The sequence below is a fragment of the Corapipo altera genome, unplaced genomic scaffold, assembly GCF_003945725.1.
Source record: "Corapipo altera isolate COAL_440 unplaced genomic scaffold, ASM394572v1 89, whole genome shotgun sequence".
In the NCBI taxonomy this organism is placed as follows: domain Eukaryota; kingdom Metazoa; phylum Chordata; class Aves; order Passeriformes; family Pipridae; genus Corapipo; species Corapipo altera.
In genome coordinates, this window is record NW_020884968.1 from 1338325 (window position 1) to 1357429 (window position 19105).

Below are 19105 nucleotides of genomic sequence, written 5' to 3' on the forward strand. Positions count from 1 at the left end.
CATATCCTATATGCAAGGTCTCTATAACCACATTAGAGAGAGATTACATGTCTCAAAAGAGCTGCAGAAGGCAAAGAGCTTTGGAATAACTTCCATATATTCCTTTGCATTTCTTTAAGCCATACTGCACTCTGGACCAACAGTATCCTCTGCTGTTCTGGATGCAGCTGATTTATCATGACCTACAGTTTTAGATGGAGAGCTCAGATTAAAGTGTTATGTCAAGCACCTTTTGAAACCAGTAAACTGACCCAACTTCCCACCAAGCTACAAGGTAAAAAGCAAGAAAACCTTGGCAGTCAATAGATCCACAGCATGATTCAGACAAAGGGCAAGTGGATCACCAAATCTGTGCAAGAACCAATTCTGCACTTAACCTTTACAGTGCCAGTCTTTGTTAGACATGAATCATATAAACCAGAGTAAGTGATACCAAGAGGACTACTGGATTTGTTTAGTGATATTTTGACAACAGAAAGGGCAAGACTAAAATACATTTAAGAGGAAACACCCAATGAGCTCACTCCCATTAACAAAAAAAAGCAAAAAAAGCTTCCGATGAAAGAGGTAGAGAATTTATGCTTTCAAAAATTCCCCACGATACAATATTCAGACCAATTACAAAAGCTATCTTCTAAAGAAGATAGGCAATTGCATTAATTCTAAGCAGTGTCTATGCACAGTGTCCAGGGTACACATGACTCAAGCAGACAGGCAATGAGCCTCCCTTGACAAAAAGAAATCCCCTTCGTAGCCAACTGTGTTAAGTGACAACTCATTTATCCTAATCTTTTAGGGAAACACAGTATACCACCTCTATTTCACTCAACTGCACTACTGCAGTGTAACCTCACCTCAAGGAAAGATCAGAAAAAGCTGTGGTATTCAGCAGATTCGAGATAACAGAAATCCTTGTGGGTCATGGGTCTGACAACCTCTTGTGGCACACTGCAAGAGGCTGAACAGAAATTCACCTTAGCTAGCAGATCCAAGCAAGGAAGGTTCTCCATGAGCCACAGCTCTCTGCTGTCTCTGCCTACCTTATCACCAGCCAGCCACATCGTTTCCACTTCTGCAGCAGCATCCAGCACTAAATCTGAATTGTGGAATTCAAACCAAGATGGCAGCACACAGCAGGAATATCTGTCCCAGTCACATTTTTCCACCTTTTTATCCATGGAAATTCAATTACTAATTATTTTTGCAAATCAAAATTTACATCTCAAGACTGAGAAACAACACAAGATGTTTCCTTTGGCTCTTGTTTTCACCTTCCCCTTCGGTACTTTCCCACCTTCACACCCAGTATATCAAGTCCTCACTTTTTCCCAGAATAGCTCCAAGAACCACAGCTTTTGCTTGCTGCTAGAAGCAGATAACTCTGAAGCTATACATATGTTTTGACATATGCAGTCACTTTGTCAGAATACGTGGAAAGAGCTAAAACTGTTTTTTTGAACAGTAAGCAATAAAAAGCCTTCCGGAGAGAGTCCAAAGTACATCAACAAAAAAACTGCAGCCAGAAACATCAGAAACAAGATCTGTACAATTTAATGGACATGAAAGGATGCCAAATATACTCAATGATGCTGCTATGACACAGCAGCTTGAAAAAAACAGGTAGAAAGGCATGCAGTATATGGCCCTCAATCTTCCATTCTCAGAAGCATAAATGTAATCAAGGTACAATAAAAAAAAATCACATGTGAACATCTACAGAAACAAAGATAGTCACTCCTCTTAGTTACCTTAGCTGGGAAACAAAAAATTCTCAGTTGCTCACTTTTTCTTTTAAATTTTTTTTTTTTTTTTTTTTACAGACACCTCATTTAATGGCTTCTCACTGTATCAAGAAAGCCAAGATGAGTTTGTAACAAAATCTACCATAAAACTTCATCTATGTAGAGGCTTTATATAAAAAACCAAAAAGGGGGGAGACAGCAAATTGACACTGCAGTTCATTACAAATAAGAGAAGCTGCACATTTTTGCCTCTTCATAATATATAGGTAATATTTATTGAGTTGTCCACGCCACTCAGATAATACTATCAGTACTAGTATATGTGCCAGCAATATCTTAAATGAAAAATCAGGTGTTTTAACGTGACAGATTACGGGGAGAATTCTCAGGAGAGGAAATATACAGCAATTACTGGCAAACTAAATTGGGCACATACACCTACCTCTGTAACACACAAAAATGTGCAATATTTCTAACTGTGTCAAAGTTGATCTTTTGTCTTTTCCATAGAGTTAAAAGTGCTGAGACACTCTCATATTCTTAACTAAGAAGAGCCAGCTCCAAGCTTCATCTGAAGTACTAACAATGTGTCTACACAAACAAAAACAGCTTAAGATGTGATTGTTTTTCTAGAAAGTACTGACTCTTTTAGTATACCTGCAAAGGTGTAGTTCTCAGTAGCTGGACAATTAGCAAGCAGCTTTCTTCTCCTTATGAAAAAATTACAAATAATAACAAGAAAAAAAGCAAAGCAAAAATAATCCCACCACTCTTACTGACTGGATAGGGAAGGTGGTTCTGGAGAATTAAAAGTTACGCAGCCAAGGACAGGGACGAAAATGCAAATTAAGCCTTTAACCACTTTACTGGGGAGAGAGGGCACCTTGTCAAAAGGGAGTATTCCATAAAGCACAAATATGAACAGCACATAGAGAAAGTTATGAGAAGACTCCCCAAACCCACTAAATGCAGTCAGAAAAGTATCGTCTTTCCTAAGGCAAGGGTGTTTATTTTTGCATTTGCAAGTCAAAGATAACCTGAGTGTTATATAGCTACCTTAAGCCACTTAGAAACATGAAAACAAGTAGAAAACACATCAGCTATAGGGAAGCATGATTGCTTTTTTATATTATTATTATTTCATTGTAATAAACTACTTATTTAAATATTAATCATGTTCCACATGCATTAAATTGATTTTACTTTTATTTTTTTAAGTTGATAGCAGCAGCCATTTAAGGAAACTGGTAAATACATTAAACTGACAAACAATCTTATTTGAATAAGCAGTAAAAGTTCCCGATCTGCCAGCAGTTCATATTACCAGTAACAGGGAAGCCTTTCTTGTGCTGCTTTTCAGTAGCACGGAAAAAAAAGATGCAATAACATATCAATTTTAAAAATGCTAGAGGAATACAAAAATTGACTATGGGTTTACTCACTAATTGCATTGTCTGTTCTGTAACAGTTTGTTAAAAAGACAAACATCGACAAAGGTCCTCACACTCTGCATATTCAAATTAAAACTGTCGTTATACGCAGTTTAATCAAATTCTAGTCTCTATCCATTTTTATCTATTTCGAGGCAATCCTATTTAATCTCTGGCTAAAAAAAAAAAAAATCTACTTTTCAGAAAAATATTTTCGTTTTCTCATTGATACTGTGAGTGCCCTAACTTCACCTAATTAGCAACAGCAAGGCACATCAGGACACCAATTTAACGATAGACAAATTCTAAAGGGTATTAGCTTCACAAGGATTCCAGAGTCCTATCAAACTATCCACAACCATCTTCCCAAGCTCTACTTCTGGTCAAAATGGTATAAAAGTATTTTTGTAATTCAGCCTTTTCTGAGGCAAAATGAAACCACCTCCATGGAAAAATGAGAAAGCTGAATGGCAGCGACTACTATGCAGCATCTCATCATACGATGAATCTCTAGATGATACTACTATCTCTGTGAAGGCTTGGACTATCAAGTTATCTGGTTTGACAAAACTCATTTGACAGAAACATTTACTAAGTAAATTTAACAACCAGACTGGAGAGCCTGTGTTTCATCAGAAGTTCAAGAATGCAACCAATACCAGACCAATACCAGACTGTCATCAACTGTGACTCCAAAATAGGATCTTGCTTATTGTATCTAACCCAATATCCTCCTCCTGAGAGAAGACAAAAGCAGATGCTTAAGAAAAAGTACATGAAAGTATTTTGAATAAGGGCTGGACCAGATGACTTTTGAGATTCCATGCAACCAGAACTACCCTACAATTCTGTAGAAAGGCATCCAAGCAAGCAGTGATACTGCCTTGAAATATCACTTATCTCCCAAAGCTCATGGTGTCAATTGACAGATTTTTACTTTGATCTCTTGACAACATGTGTCTTTGAAAAGTTACAAACAGTAAATAATGAAACAGTCACCATCAACAGTTAGGACCAGATGCTATTAAACTCAAAATTTACTTCTCAAAAACCAAAGCCACAGACTTCAGCTAGTCACAAACTTGAAGCAAGAAATTGCTGCTTAACATTTATTAGCAGGAGAGCTGTTCTGAAGCGTTTAAAAGAGCTCTATCCAAGCAGAGTCAAGAAACTGCAGGAGGCACGCAACTGGAGACCTCTTCATCCATCTTTACAGATACCTGTTTTCTCCAAATTAGTACCATGTCATGATTTCAGCTACTGCCATAATGATGATCCTCCTCCTGATTTCCTGTATTTTCTACTTATCCTGCTGTCTGTATCCTTGCCTGGTCTCAGTCAGCCACTCAACACCATTTAATAGGCATTAGAAAATACAATTAGAGCACTCTTCACTGTGCCCCAAAAGCAAATTACTTTAAGAAATTAAGTTTATTTTTAGGAGAAAAAAAAAAAGGGACCAGACAGTATACTTTAGAAGAGTGCCAAAACTGGGGGATAAGAAGATATACATATAATGCCTAGAAGTTTGTCTGTTGATTACACAGTACAGTTGTTGTCTTGAACTTGCAGGTCTTAGCTTCTGTCTAATTAGACAGGTATATGAAAATGTTTTTCAATTAGTTATAGAATAAATGTGTTTATTGTAAAAGCAGAAACTGTTGAGCAGAACCTCAAACAGTCCAAGTATCCGCAAAGTTCATAAAATACTTCCTCTGAGTCAGCTTTATTTAATTCAGCTATCTGAATGCTTGCCATTTGACATAAATCAACCAAAGTAGATAAATTTACAGTCAAATTAAAACTTGGACACTGTCCTCAGCTCAAACAACAGTCTAACAGTGTATAAAAATCATATCCTTTTACTTATTACATAGACTGAAATAGCTGTGATTATTCCAGCCAAATTGTTTCAACTCAAGGAATACTTAAAGCTAAAATCTGGCCTGATCATCCAGGTCTCAACTCATTTCTCTGCATTCAGTCACTAAAAAATGTTTGATCATAGAGTGACTGCATTACTGAACAGTTCAGCAACAGCAGGTAAAAGGATTAAAATGTACAGAGCAAGGACTATATCTCAGAAACAGTGTGTTTTTCTTCTTCAGAAAGTACATGGATTTAGTTTTTCAACCACCAAACTGTGTTAGTCTATTAAGTGAATTAATAAGTAGACGTGCATTATTGGATTAAGCTCTACCTGTATGGTAGTAGAAGTAGCTATTGATTTTGCAAAATCACTGTTAGAAGACATTGCCTTGCAGTGTTAATTGGTTTCGTTTTTTAGCTTCAGTTACTCAGGAAGTAAGAGACAATATAAAATCCTGAAACAATAATTCAAATAAAAATTGCATGTACTGTAAGCATCCCAGACCATAACCGAATAAAAATGGAAAAATTCCAGCACAACTTTACAGAACAAATGAACATAAAGTGCTATTTTATTGATACAGTAACCTACATAGGGGAGGGGATTTGGCCTATCAAGCAAGTTCATCCTCCTCAAGGTCTGACTTTGCTAGTTTCAGGTCACACGTGGTGGTCCCATGGAAAACAGCTGGGGTGTGGGACAAGAAGCTTCACTTTTCCTGCTGAAAATAACTTCTGTGTTAGTTCCCTCCCAGAGGCTTCAGAATACAAGGAAACAAGGTGGTTGTGATTTTGTTTAAGGCTACTTCTTCCTGCATTGGAAGACTCACAGTAACAAGGTTACCTTTGGCTTCTTCAGAGCAGGGAGTGTCATACACTTAACACATATAAACAGATTATATGATTTCTTCTCATAACTTAAGTTCCATTGCTGAGAGCACAGGCAAATAGGCAGCTGCAAACACATGCAACCATCTCAAAGGTTTCTACCTTCCCCAGGTCTTTTGCCAGAAGTCCGGAGATACAAGGTTAAAATCTGGTGACTGAAATGTAGTAAGTTCAGAAGGGAAATACCCTTAAACATAAACTTGAACACTACGCTTCATCCAAGACCCAAGAAAACTCTTGTACAGAGTCAAGCTTGTCTTCAGGTCCTTTAAAAAGCCCCTTCTGTTACTTATTCTTGCAGTCTTATGTAAAGACAGGATATTTTTAATGCAGGGTATTACATGAGTTGCTCAAAGGCCTCTTTGACAGGCAGTGCCACTTGTCATGTAAAGCATTTTCTGGGGTGGCAAAAAGAAAACAAACCAAACCATCTTCAATCAATGGCAGATAAAAATAGCTATTAAGGAAGACAGAGGGACAAAAAATAACCGGAAACTGACATTAAATCTGTCTCATACGTTGAACCAAGGAAGAACAGACGGTAAAAGAGAATTGCTGACTTTCAAGACAAAGAAGTTAACTCACAGAAAACCCCCTGCAGCATGAGACAGAAACTTTAACAGTATCTCCTCATCAGAAAAATCGTGCAGATGTGAAGGCAAATTAATGAATCACAGTTTAATACAGATACAAAGTAAATGTTTTACAGATTTACATCACAGGGTTACAGGGGATATTTATAAATGAAAGCTAAACTAGCTCCTCACCAGAATATTATATCATGGGTAAACCATTCAGATATTTCATGAGACAAACTCAGAATACTCCTGAGATTCCTTCACTAGTAACAAAAACCAGATTATTCCAAAAGAATACAAATCCAACTACATTTGGTGCAACAGTTCAAAACCCCTTAGTTCAGTGAACCATTGGTCTGACTGGTGACAACTAGAGCCTTGAAAATGAGCATTTCCATCCCAGTAGAACAACATAACATTTTGTTATATCTCTGGTAAGTAACATTTAAGGGCAAAAAATACAGGTCTTAAATGACAATAGATCAAGGACAGCAAGTTCTAAAACACCGGAACAAACTGAAAATTTATGTCACTCACTTCTAAAACATGTGGTTCCCTACCACGCTTTTGAACACAACGCATAGTATTTGAATCTCGAAAGACAGACAACATAAACCATGTGGATCCAGGCAATAACAACTGATGCATGTGTGCAACGAATCCCCTTTGTTGCTCTTTGCCACTCAAGTTTATCAAGTGTCACCTTCTGCTTATCTGATAATTATATACTTCAGCAGTGGTTTGTTTCATATTTCTTCAGTTTAACACAATGCTCATTATCCTGTACTGCAAAGTGCTCCACAGACATCGAACAGCTGCTTTCAGACCACTGTTTTCACTGCCTTAGAAACAGAAAGCGAACCCAAGATTCTGCATTAGCCCATAAATTCAAAACTTAACATATAATGACTTCAGACTGCAAAACTGCTATTTCAAATGGCAGTGCTGTTTGCAGTTTCAGATGTCACCTGGGAATGTTTCAGATTCTTCTCCAAAAGGCAAGCTGTCACCTTACATAGCACCACTCCCAAGCAGTAAAATACCATGGCCAGATGCTGTTAGAACTAACACTTGACGCCTTTAGCTGGCTCACGTTTATCCATGTCCTTCCACTGCATTGCTTTTCACTCTTAAGGGAATCAAGCCCTTGGCCTTCTGCAATCACAGACCATTTCTGCCCTTCTGAGGAAGCATCTGCCTCATGAAACAGTCGTTTAGCCTTCAAAGCAGAAGTTTCATGAACAGAAGGACCAGAATGATGCACTTTGCATTAACTTTGACACACCCGTGGCTCCAGTTATAAGCTGTCAGCATAATTTCTGGCTTAAGGTTCCATCAATGACTGAAGTTAAAACTTCAGTGATATAAAGCTAGAACTTCTTGTGAAATTAGGAAGCCAGGACCCTCAAAGAAAGCTTTCACTTCAAGCTTAACAGAGGGAAGGAACTGCATTGAATGCCATCATTACACACTCAACACAGTTTAAATCAACACTGATGGAAACTTAGCACCATTCCAAGACAGAGTGCAAGAGTTCTTACATTTGTGCTCCTGGTAAACTACCTACAATGAAAAACCAGGATGAAAATAAAGGCTGACAAGAACTCAAACAGAAAAAAGTATTTTGATGAAACCTCCAACCACTGGTAAAGTCTACATATTCTGCCTTAAGTGCTGTATTACGGTAAATGACTAGAAAAACCATCAGACTACAATACCTAAATAGAAGTGAGAGCTAAAATTATTATTAGATGTTCATTCTCTTCAACAAAAGTAATTCTAGACAAGAGTATGGCATAAACTCTAACTTATCAGTAAATGTGCTCAGAAGCTCAAAAGAAAAACACCCAAACCCCAAAACAGAAGTTGCATGCAATAATCGTACTATATACAGAAAAACAACGGAAAAAGAAAATTTAACAGTTTCAAATGGATTCTGACTTGCAAAATCAGAGGGAAAACAACCATAGCGAATCACATTTAATGGGTCACAGTGGCTTTACAACAACTGGATATTTAAATCAGAAATACTCTATCCACAAATATCACTTTGGTTAGAATATGAACCTATTCCTTCACGAAACTGTCCACTGTTCTTGATACAGCAGGCAAGTCTAACATGCTCAGCAAAAAAGAAAGAGTCAGTTTTAAACTAATACAGCATATTTATCTGTACAAAAAACTGGCTTCTACTTTGAATCATGCTCTAGGTTTGTATGGCAAAGATGGACTCAAAACCAGTCCTGGAGTAAAGTGGCACCTTACTATCCAGGGCTGAGGAACTGAAAACAGTAGTAGTGTAACTTCTAACAGGTCATTGCTTACTAGATGTGCAACATTTAGCTCACACACTACCGGTGCACCATGAGAGCTCAGGACAATCTGCTGAGTAGCATCAAAACAAGTGTTGGACACTGTGGCAGGAAATCTGCAGTATATGAGAAAACTGTGGTTTAAACATGTTTCAAAATGGTTTTTTGTAGTCTCTTTGCTAACTCATGCTTTCTTCTTCCTGACACCCCCTGTGAAGGACTACTGTCTCCCATGCAGGAATGTCCTAAGGTGTTCTCATTGGCCCCTTTTAACCCCTTCCTACTGGTTGTTAACCCCTTCCTGTAACCTGTAATTGGTTACTCTGTGAATCCTCCTAAGCCTATAAATGTAACGCCCCCAGGACACCTGATAACCAATTTAAGAAATAAAATATATCCATTAGTTTGGTACCTTCCCTAAGACATGTTCGAGTTCACACATTAAATGCCACTATAGCTGAGCATCTACAAAAGCACAGCTAGAACATCCTGCAGTGACTAACTATCCTTATTCTAATATCAGAAAGCCAGATCCATTCATTTCAGTTAAACTGTGACCTACAAAACTGTCATCAATGGGAAGAAGAATCAGGTTCAAATGCTGATCTCGTCATAACGAACAACGGTACTGCAATAAATTAAATATCAACAAAGTAACCGTGTGCTTGTGTGCATGTGTGTGCACGTTCAGGTGGATAAAATCAGCATGGACATTTTTATTTGGAAATAAAATGAAAAACTGGTAAGCTAGGATAAGAAAAAACACCTGGAGCAAAAGTATTTATGTAGTTAGAAACACAGCAAAAGTTACAACTGGGCTGAAAGCACTTAACACCGTGACAGGATTAATTATATTGGTAACTACCAAAAAACTCCACAAAGCTTAAGAAAGTGAAGATGACACCTACACAATGCAGAACACAGTATCACATTAGAAAACACTGTGAAATTTCTAATGAAATTTCCTGAATTCATCTATTAGAGACCCAGTAAAAGAACTAATGCCATTTTTTATGAGACTGACAAGGTAATGACATAGAAAAAAGAAAATGTTTCCAACAGAATCATCACTTTTTAAAAGAAATAAAAGCCAATTAGGTTACAGGCAGATTTTTGAGAAATTATGGATTCACATCCACACATTTAGAAGTAAAAGTCTGTTCCCATGAAAACCTTTACCAGGAAACAAAGAACTTTAATAGAGAAATTAGGCTCTGACCAAAATGCTGCTGCACAAGAGATCAGTTTTGTCTATATTCAAAAACCTACGCCTTACAAAATCTTACCTTAATTTTACAAAGTAATATTTTAATAATACTAGTGCTTGGTACTTAACGTTAGTTGTCAGAATTTGAGTCATGTAACTGCAAGTATCCAGTAAGAGGCACCTCACTGGAGTTGGCTTTCATATAATCTCCTCAAGAAGCTTTGCATCCAAACACTTAATAAGAGAAAAAAAATCCAAAGGCTCTTTAGAAGTTATCCACTAAGCACCACAATTCCAGCTAATGTCGTAATTGCAAACAATTAAAAAATGAGAATTGAAGATCAATCCTTTTAAATACCAACTTTAGTTCTGGTCATTAGAATCTTTAGGCTACTGCACAGACGAAAATGTTTAAAATGAGCCTAACAAAAAATGAAGATGATTTTTTTTTCCCCATATTGAGTGATTAAAAGCCACTACATTAGGAGAAATTTGTGAGAGTCTTTCAAGAGCTATAGTTTCTAGATAAGCTCAAATAGGTAGATTAACTGAATTTGCCTGACAAACTTTCAACAATAACACACTGTAAAATTTTTCTTTTCCTCCATCAGGTTTTAGACTTCATGCAGGTTTCTTTCCAACACTACAAAAAGAGGCAAGAAGAGCAAGCATGTTGTAAACTGTAGTTCACTGCATTACAAGAGGGAGAAAAAAAAGAAGACAAAATCCACCCATAAACCAACAAAAAAGTACGAGAGAAGATTTTCTAATTGAAGCCAAGTACTCACATGAATATGCTCTCATCTGAAAGTAACTCAGTGGAAAATCATGCACTGCAGGCCAGTAAACTCACTGTTAGGTTACCGATCTTTCCCATCTTGAACAGACACTCACTTCTTCACAGAATGATCTTCAGAGTTCATCTATTCTGTCTTTCCAAAAAATTTTTATCAACTTCTTTCCACAAAAAGGAGTGATAGGCTATCGGCGAAGCATTACTCCAACAACAACAGAGAGTACTCCAGAGGAACATGTCATCTCTAAGCAAGCACTGCCTCCATTTTGAGTTCCACCAGTTCTCAATTTCCTTAGTTTTTATCTGGAGTAGTTTTATCTACTCCATTCAACCTATTTTGCTTTGGCATCTCCATCAGGTACATGTAAGTATTAAGCCATCAATCTTAATACTTTGTAGACACCATCACCGGAACCCAAATTCCTTCTTTGAAAAATTTTGTAACCTTAAAAAACAACTCTGTGCTTCATGGAAACATCATAATTCTGTCAACAGAATACCTGCAGCTTAATTTCTTTTTTTTTTTAATTTAGTTTCCTAAAGGAGCTATATCCACCACACCACAACAGCTGAACCCAGACTTCAATTTTTCTTTATGGAAAAGGTACCCTGAGAAGTGAAACTGCTGTCTAACCCGGCCCCAGCCCAGTGGTACAGTAGTACTGGCCAGACAGGCAGGCAGTCACTGAGCAAGTTGCTTCAGATGAGCTGCAGCCAAAGATGTAGCAGGGGTAGGAGACAGAAGCAATTGAGGTATTGTGAGAAGTCACAGGGGAAAAGAAGGCAGAACACATGCAAGAAACTTTGCCAGTTCTTTTCCATAATATGCTTTTTCTTTGCAAGAGCTGTACATCAGTGTACTCTCCTGACTGTAAACACAAGGAAAAGCTCCAATGCAACAACGTAACATGGGGAAGCTAAGAACTTACTCAAAAGGTCAAAACTCACTTTTTTTTCCCCCCTTCAGTAGGTTTAAAAGAAAGTTAAGCTACAATTGTGTGGTAGTAGAGCTTAGAGGCCTCTAGAATAATGTCAAGGTTAGGCATTGAACACCCAGCAATGACAGTTCCCTGATCCTAAGAAACCAGATAATGAAGGTCGCACCAAAGGCCAAGCACCTACTCACAGATATGGTGCTACTAGGGACACCACTAAAACCTTCAAAGCACAGCAGATCAACATGAACTGGGAACATCCCACAGCTATTTCTACTAAACTGTACTGCCCATCCACAGGTTATTTTTCATTTATTTACTCTTCCCAACCTACCATATGCTTTATGAAAGTGGTAATTCTAATCAGAACATGATCCATCACCAGAAGACACCAATATTAAACCAGTCCAAGTTTTGTTCAGTGAACAATAAAAGCATTTTAAAATCAGTGTGCTGCTACTTTAACATAACTTCAAGTCTTGCAAAATACAGTCCTTTTCTTTGCATCCACGCCAAAAAAACATGTTTAAACCAAAACACTTGAGTGTGCATATAATTACAAACTAAGCACTCTGACAATACTGTGTGACATCTTCCTTGAAGTTGTAATCCACAGGTGATCTACAAGGCTAAAGCAACAATTTGGAAACAAAACAGACAATTTACTATAGGACAGGTTTCAGAACAGCTTTCAAAGTCAAAGCTACCAAACAGTTGCTCAAGAATTATGAACTTCGTAGAAAGGTCCTCTGAAAAGTCACTTGACTGTAAGTGTTCTGCACATTCCAAATCAGATGATTTTAAATAAAATAAAATTTGAAAGTCCAACCTCTAATAAGACTCATGAAGCCTGAACAGCTTAAAGTATATAGCTCTAGGAAAAGTCACCACAAATAATTATTATTGAGTACATAAAGCACAGGAGAAAAGAATTTTTTAAAATTATGACTTTGCATCTACTTGGGTGTTGGTTCAAATCACATTACCAGCGTCATTTCAACACAAGAACAACAAAAGAGGGATTTCCTGATTCCGTGTTTAGAAGGAAGAAACACTGAAAAGTAACTATTTCTTCTACACCTCATTACTCTAAAACAAAAATATACGCCCACTATTTAAGCAAGTGTAATTATATTAATAAACAGACAGAACTATAATTCAACATTTAAGATTTTCTTAAACTGTGAAGTCTTCCTTCCTTAAGCATCTGGACTTAGGCGTGTACTGTCCTCCAAAAAAACCCATACAGCAGAGAAATGCAGAGAATACACTTTGGATTTCAAACAGACTAAATATTTATGTCGGGTTCTCAAGTGTTTCAACAACTATCTTATACTTGAAGAGGTTATACAAGATTATAAAGAAAGCAGCCTACTAAGGCAAGCCTGATATTTTTTCTACTGTTGAGCTTTAATATTTCAGATGTGGAACCACTACTTAAATGTCTTACTTTGAAATCATCAAGAATGAAGCTCAGTTTAATGCATACTTCTGCCTACTTTATGTCTTATTCTGAGAGGAGGTGCCTGTTAGTTTTTATTCAATAAACCAAGTAATTTCAGAAGCAGTGCAACAAAAACTACTGCTTAGCCTTTGAGAATATAACTGAGAGTGACAACTGATTAATAAGGAAAACAAAGAGATATTTCAGTCTTCAGTTTCTTAAGAGAAGTTCATGAACACTAACAGAAGAAACAATATGACTTAGAGAAAACAGAGTTTAATGAGACAAATGCTGAAATGCTTATTATGGGTAATACTATAAAGTAACACCACTTCTATTACGATTAACTTTTCAATGATTCTTAAAACATTAAATATAAAAAGGGTATTTAAACGTCATATACATATGAGTGCAGTTCATAACCACTTCATCCTTTGGGTATATTTAATGTAAACACCAGAACACCTCAAAATTAGCAACCATACTTACAGAAAAGACCTCACTAGCATCACAAGCCTCAAATAAATTAATGAGTCCTGGCTCAAAGAGTAAGTTACAGGACAGAACACTGGCCACATGGCTGAAGAGCGGTCACTTTGAGAGTAATGCCCCCAACCAGCTTAGATCAGCCCAGATATGGAGCAGATAACCTGCTCTAGAAACTATGCTATAAGTTACTCAACAACTGCTCAGCCTTATGCACCCCCAAATTTGAAAGCCCACTCTCCAACTTCACTGGCAGAACAGAAGTGCAAAAAGCCACCACATGCTGCTATGGGCAGTCCCATCATCTCCAGGGTAATAACTGGGAAAATGCACATTTTATAGAGTGCATTTACACTTTGAGCACCAGAAAGGTTCTGCAAAACTGAACAATATCCCTGCAAAAATTCCAGCTGGGAGTAACATCCGATCTGTTTGATGCTGTACTTAATACTCGCTTGGTCCCAAATATCTTACACTGTTAAACTGACCACTGAATTGTTTCTGCAATAGCAGAAACACAGGCAATAGTACAACCACACCAACAAGTCCCCCCAAAACACTGCTCCAGTGACTTTTCATCCTACACATTCCAAGACAAAGAAGCCAGACATCGTGCTATGCACATCTATGAAGTTTAACTGACAATTCCAGACTAAACTGACAACTAGAAAATAGTTTCTGTACAAATGCATTAGCTGCAATATCAAGCCTCACAGACACCCGAAAATAGTTGGACACAGAGATCACAGATCTTGATTATTATTTGTTTTCTTCCTTGTACCCCCATTTAGCAACCACAAGCATTGTTTTTCTCATTTTTCCTTTCAGGACAAACAGGTAACATACTGACACCCAAGGACCAACAAATAAAGCAGATAGCCAGTAGCTTAGTAACTGTGCAATTTACCCCCAAAAGGTAGCCATGCACACATGTCTCTTGGTAGTAGAAAGAGCAGGAGAATATTTTAGATTATCTCCAAGAGATAATACGTTCAGTATTGTTATTATTCCAGCACTGACCATACACAAGTTTTAACAAATAGAGTACAGGTAGTTCCATTTACTGTACAGAACTGTACCATTATGTCAGCTAAAGACCTCAAACCAAGTCAGAGAACACTATCTCAAAGGATAAATGCAGTAATAAATAATTACAATTCTAAGAATCTAACTGCAGATTACACTGCAACGTTTACCAACACAAGTGACCAGTAATACACAAACTGTTGCATACTCATATTTAAAACAGACTTTTTTTTCAGGGCATGTAACTTTGAAACAGAATCATTTCTCTACCCCACCCCTCTCCAGATGATAGGGTACTAAAAGATTAGCCATCATTTTGTTTAAACACTCACTTTCAAGCATCTGATTTCTATACTTAAGGGTTAAAAGAAGAGAGTTAGATGCATTTTTAATTGAGGAAACTTCCAGACAATGGCTAACATTTCCATGCAAATGAATGAAATCTTAGTAGTAAGTACAAAAATAGTAAAACTAGGAACAAAATTTTCTGACCAACATCTCATTTTCAATCTAACTTTGGACCCGTTTTTCTTCTTGACAGTCATAATCTTCTACAGTTCTCCTAAGTGCAACTGCTTTTAACTTAGCTACGGGCAAACGTAAGAACACCAAGGTAATTTTACAGACTTTCTCCCGTTCTAAGACGTCACTACATCTACCACTTATGAAGACAGTTTCCTCCCTTCCTCTTCTTTTTCTCATGCAGATAGCAGAAACACAAATTTTATCTAAGACTAAAGAGTTTTGTACCAAATAATGAATTATGTACTTGGATGCCAGAGCACAAAGGAACCTGTAATCAAGTTCCAAAGGAAAAAAGAAACGCTCAAATTTTAAAATTCTAACTCACCTCCGGAATCAAAAGAAAATTATAAATTATCTACATCGAGTTTTCACTGATTGATCTACGAGTTTTCACCAATTTGACCCTTATTTCTAACTCTGCCAACAGTACTATTATGTTATGTGCTACATGTACACAGTGTCTGCACAAGATATCCATTGTCTCGATGACAAAACATCGAAGCATTATCAAGTTGGCCAATTTACAAAAGAGAAAGCTAGATACCAACAAAGCAACCATTGGCTATTACAAAACACTTTTAAAATTATTATTATTATTTTGATCATTACCATGTCAAAAATGGGTCACATATCCAGTAGTATCAGTTACACACAAGCGTACCTAACCTTACTAACAGTCTACAATCATAAAAGCACTCAAAAGAATGAGGGAAAAAAAAAATAAATCAGATGTCCTAGCAGGAAATCTGACAATTTGGGTCATCACTGAAGCCTAAATGAACTGTTCTGGTTGGTATTAGTCATTCATTCTAACTGTAGTTTCCCATTTTCTGTAGTCCGTAGGGAACAAACTATTTACATTTGGTTTTCTTTGCAACCATACAAACTAGGAAGGTTTGTTTAAATTAAAGCTTTGATTTTGTAGCACAGTTTTGTGGCCACAGAAGTGCAGGATATACAGGATCCTATTGCCTGGTTATGTACAAGGTTTGCCATGTTGCACTCAATCATAAAAAAAGGTAATTTTTTTTTTTTATTAGAATGAAAATCCAAGTTCAAATTACTTCTGTCATACTTGCAAGCCACATTTTAGACTAGATCCACACCAAATGTTTTTCTTAAGACAGTATGAACTATACAGTTCTCATTATTTATTCTTCTCCTCATCAACTCGCACATCAGATAACATGTTCTTTTTAACCACTCTAGTCTAGTAGGGGAAGATCCATGTTTTCTCATGAGACCATGCAAAACACATTTACATTATCATCACAGATTTTAAGAACTACAATAAAATACTTCCAATGATCACTACTCAAAGAAAAACTTACCTACTACCATGAGTGTGAATTCAAATCCTCTCTTCACAGACTTCCGGTAAACTTGATTTGGAAGGTTTGCAAACCCCACATATCCTTCAAGGTTCTTCTGTTGCTAAAGCAAGAAATATTTAGGAAAAAAAAAAAAAGTTAAAAGAAAAGCATGTGAATTCTTAGTTGGCTTGTTTTGGGTTTTTTTAGTTATTTAAACACTAACTTCATTTTCACATTTGTAGAAAAGTGCTGTCTACCCAACCTCGCAACAAGCTAAGCTGCTTAAATTCAAGACAGTGCAATGAACTGCAGCAATAAATCAGGAAAATTGATTTTTTTTGACTGGATAGCCAAAAAACTGGCACAGTAGTTCTAACAGTATTTTGAGCAAGTACAATTACGACATTACAATTGTGCAAGCCCAAGAGTGTGAATGTGCAAACAAATTAAAGTATAATCAACTTTGTACCAATGCCCATTTGAAATACAGGCAAGTACCAAGAATAAAGCTTTCCTAGTCATGGTGGTACTGCCCCAGTATGATGGGGACTAACCTGACACCCCCTGCTTCTGGCTCACACAAGCAGATGCCTTCAGGCTTAACCCAGAACTCCATCAACGCAGTAGGCCCTGCAACAAACTTCATTTGCCTTGTACTGTGAAGAAGTTACCCAAAACACTGCCTCTACTATGAAACAGGAGGAGAATTCTGGATGTTAGCTGCTACTTCTTCTCACCACATTAATGAAAATGCTGGAAGTGCTTAAAATGCCTCCTCCTCACTGTACTAGAGCCAGTGATCTTCCAAAGATCAACTGTGCTACCTTTAAATCACTCTTCCAGCAGAGTCCTAGAAATGTGTTTGTTATCACAGCAGGTCTCAGGATTGTCTTATGAGACAAGACAGTTATTTTACAGAGATTCTTTCTGAGACAACTGTCTACTTAAAGCAACATAAGGCATTGCCTCTCATGGAGCAATGATTTCAGCCTTCAGGCTTTATGCCCACACAAAGTTGAGAGGATGTGATGTGATGGTGCTACTGCCTCAGTTTCAGAGTTTAAGAGAGTTATATACATCCACACAGCTAAAGTGCTGTCTTCAAGTTGAAATTCCACTCCCTAAGATTATCTTCAAGAGGATGGAGGAATTCTAAAAAATAACTTTTAACAAATTTTTCTACTGTATGCAATAGAGCATAGCTAATTCAAGTCTGGTTGACTCATGTTTAAGCATAAGCATGGTTGACTCATGCTTATTTCAATGGGTTTTTTTCCTAAAACTGACAGAACAAACTTAATGCAGTAATAACTCATAGTCTTTAAATTAAAAAAATATAATTTTTTTTTAATTAAAGCAAACCTTCCTTGCATGCATATAAATCCACCGTCCCCTTTAAAGCATTGAATGCAAAAACAACTAGTCTCTTTGCAATCCAGCAGCCAATCAATGGACTCTCTGCTTAAAGTCACATAACTGATTTCTCCATTTGGCAAACAAACTACGTAGCAAGCAAAGCTACACCACTACAAAGACTAAGTTATAGTTTCAAGTTTAAATACACACAATGCAACAAACACTATTATTTCTCTAAATGTAGGAATCTTTGCCTGGTGTCATCAAGAAACTCTTTTTCAAAGATGTTTTTTGTTTCAATATAGCAACAGTCTCATCTGAAAGGTTTCAAAACATTAAAAAAAAAAATCAGCCAGGAATTTAAAATCCAAATATTTGTTTTAATTTTCCAATCTATTACTACAACTACATGTGAGGAATGGAATCTATCACAGTCTAAAACTCTGAGCAGCCAGTACTTCAGATATTACATGACATGCAGATTGGTGCTTTTTAAGATTAAAGAGCTCCTTAACAATGCAGGTCCTTAATAACTATTAAGGATATGGAACTGCTATTCATCCTACCAGATGTAAAATATCTAATCACAGTCAGACACTCCTTATGGTTCTACTTGTCAACCATCTGCATTTTTTAACATCTACATACCTTTTAATGTGTGTCATGCTTACCAGAAACAGCTCACCCTCTTATTAACTCTAGCTAATGCTTCTTTCGCTTAAAAGAATTGATTTACATGTAATTATTGTTCTGAATTATTGTTATTTCTCTTCCCTTCTCCTTCATATACAGCTCCACATTTAGGATAGTTTTACTCCTAAGAACTTTTAGATCGAGTATAAAATGGTAAAAGAGAATAGATGGCAACTTTTGGGTTGTTTGCTCTGTTAAGTGGGTCTACAGCAATTACAGCCACAATTTTAGATAATGAAATATAAATGTTACTAATCAGAAAGATGAAGATGTATGAAGCGTTACACTGGGCATTAATGTTGTATTTAACGGGAGCATTTATACTCCACAGGAAAGAGCTGTTCAAAATACTGAGGATGGACATCAGATTCATATTTCTGGCACACCAATTAAAACTGAAGCTTTCAACATACTGTTTTTTAAATGGTTGCATATTTTCATAACTTGCTACTTCTAAACAGACCAGAACAAACTAGGAATTGGGTTTCTTCAATTCCTGCAACAG

At 36.8% G+C, this 19105-nt stretch overlaps 1 protein-coding gene across 3 annotated transcripts in view; it reads right to left on the reverse strand.

Annotated features, from left to right (window-relative positions):
- SEPT7 (septin 7) overlaps positions 1-19105 on the reverse strand; it is a 78467-nt gene that overhangs the window by 43845 nt on the left and 15517 nt on the right. For all 3 annotated transcript variants that reach the window (XM_027665007.1, XM_027665005.1, XM_027665006.1), the window contains exon 3: positions 16570-16672. In XM_027665007.1, coding sequence (XP_027520808.1) covers positions 16570-16672 — 103 coding nt within the window. The remainder of the gene's footprint in view (positions 1-16569; positions 16673-19105) is intronic.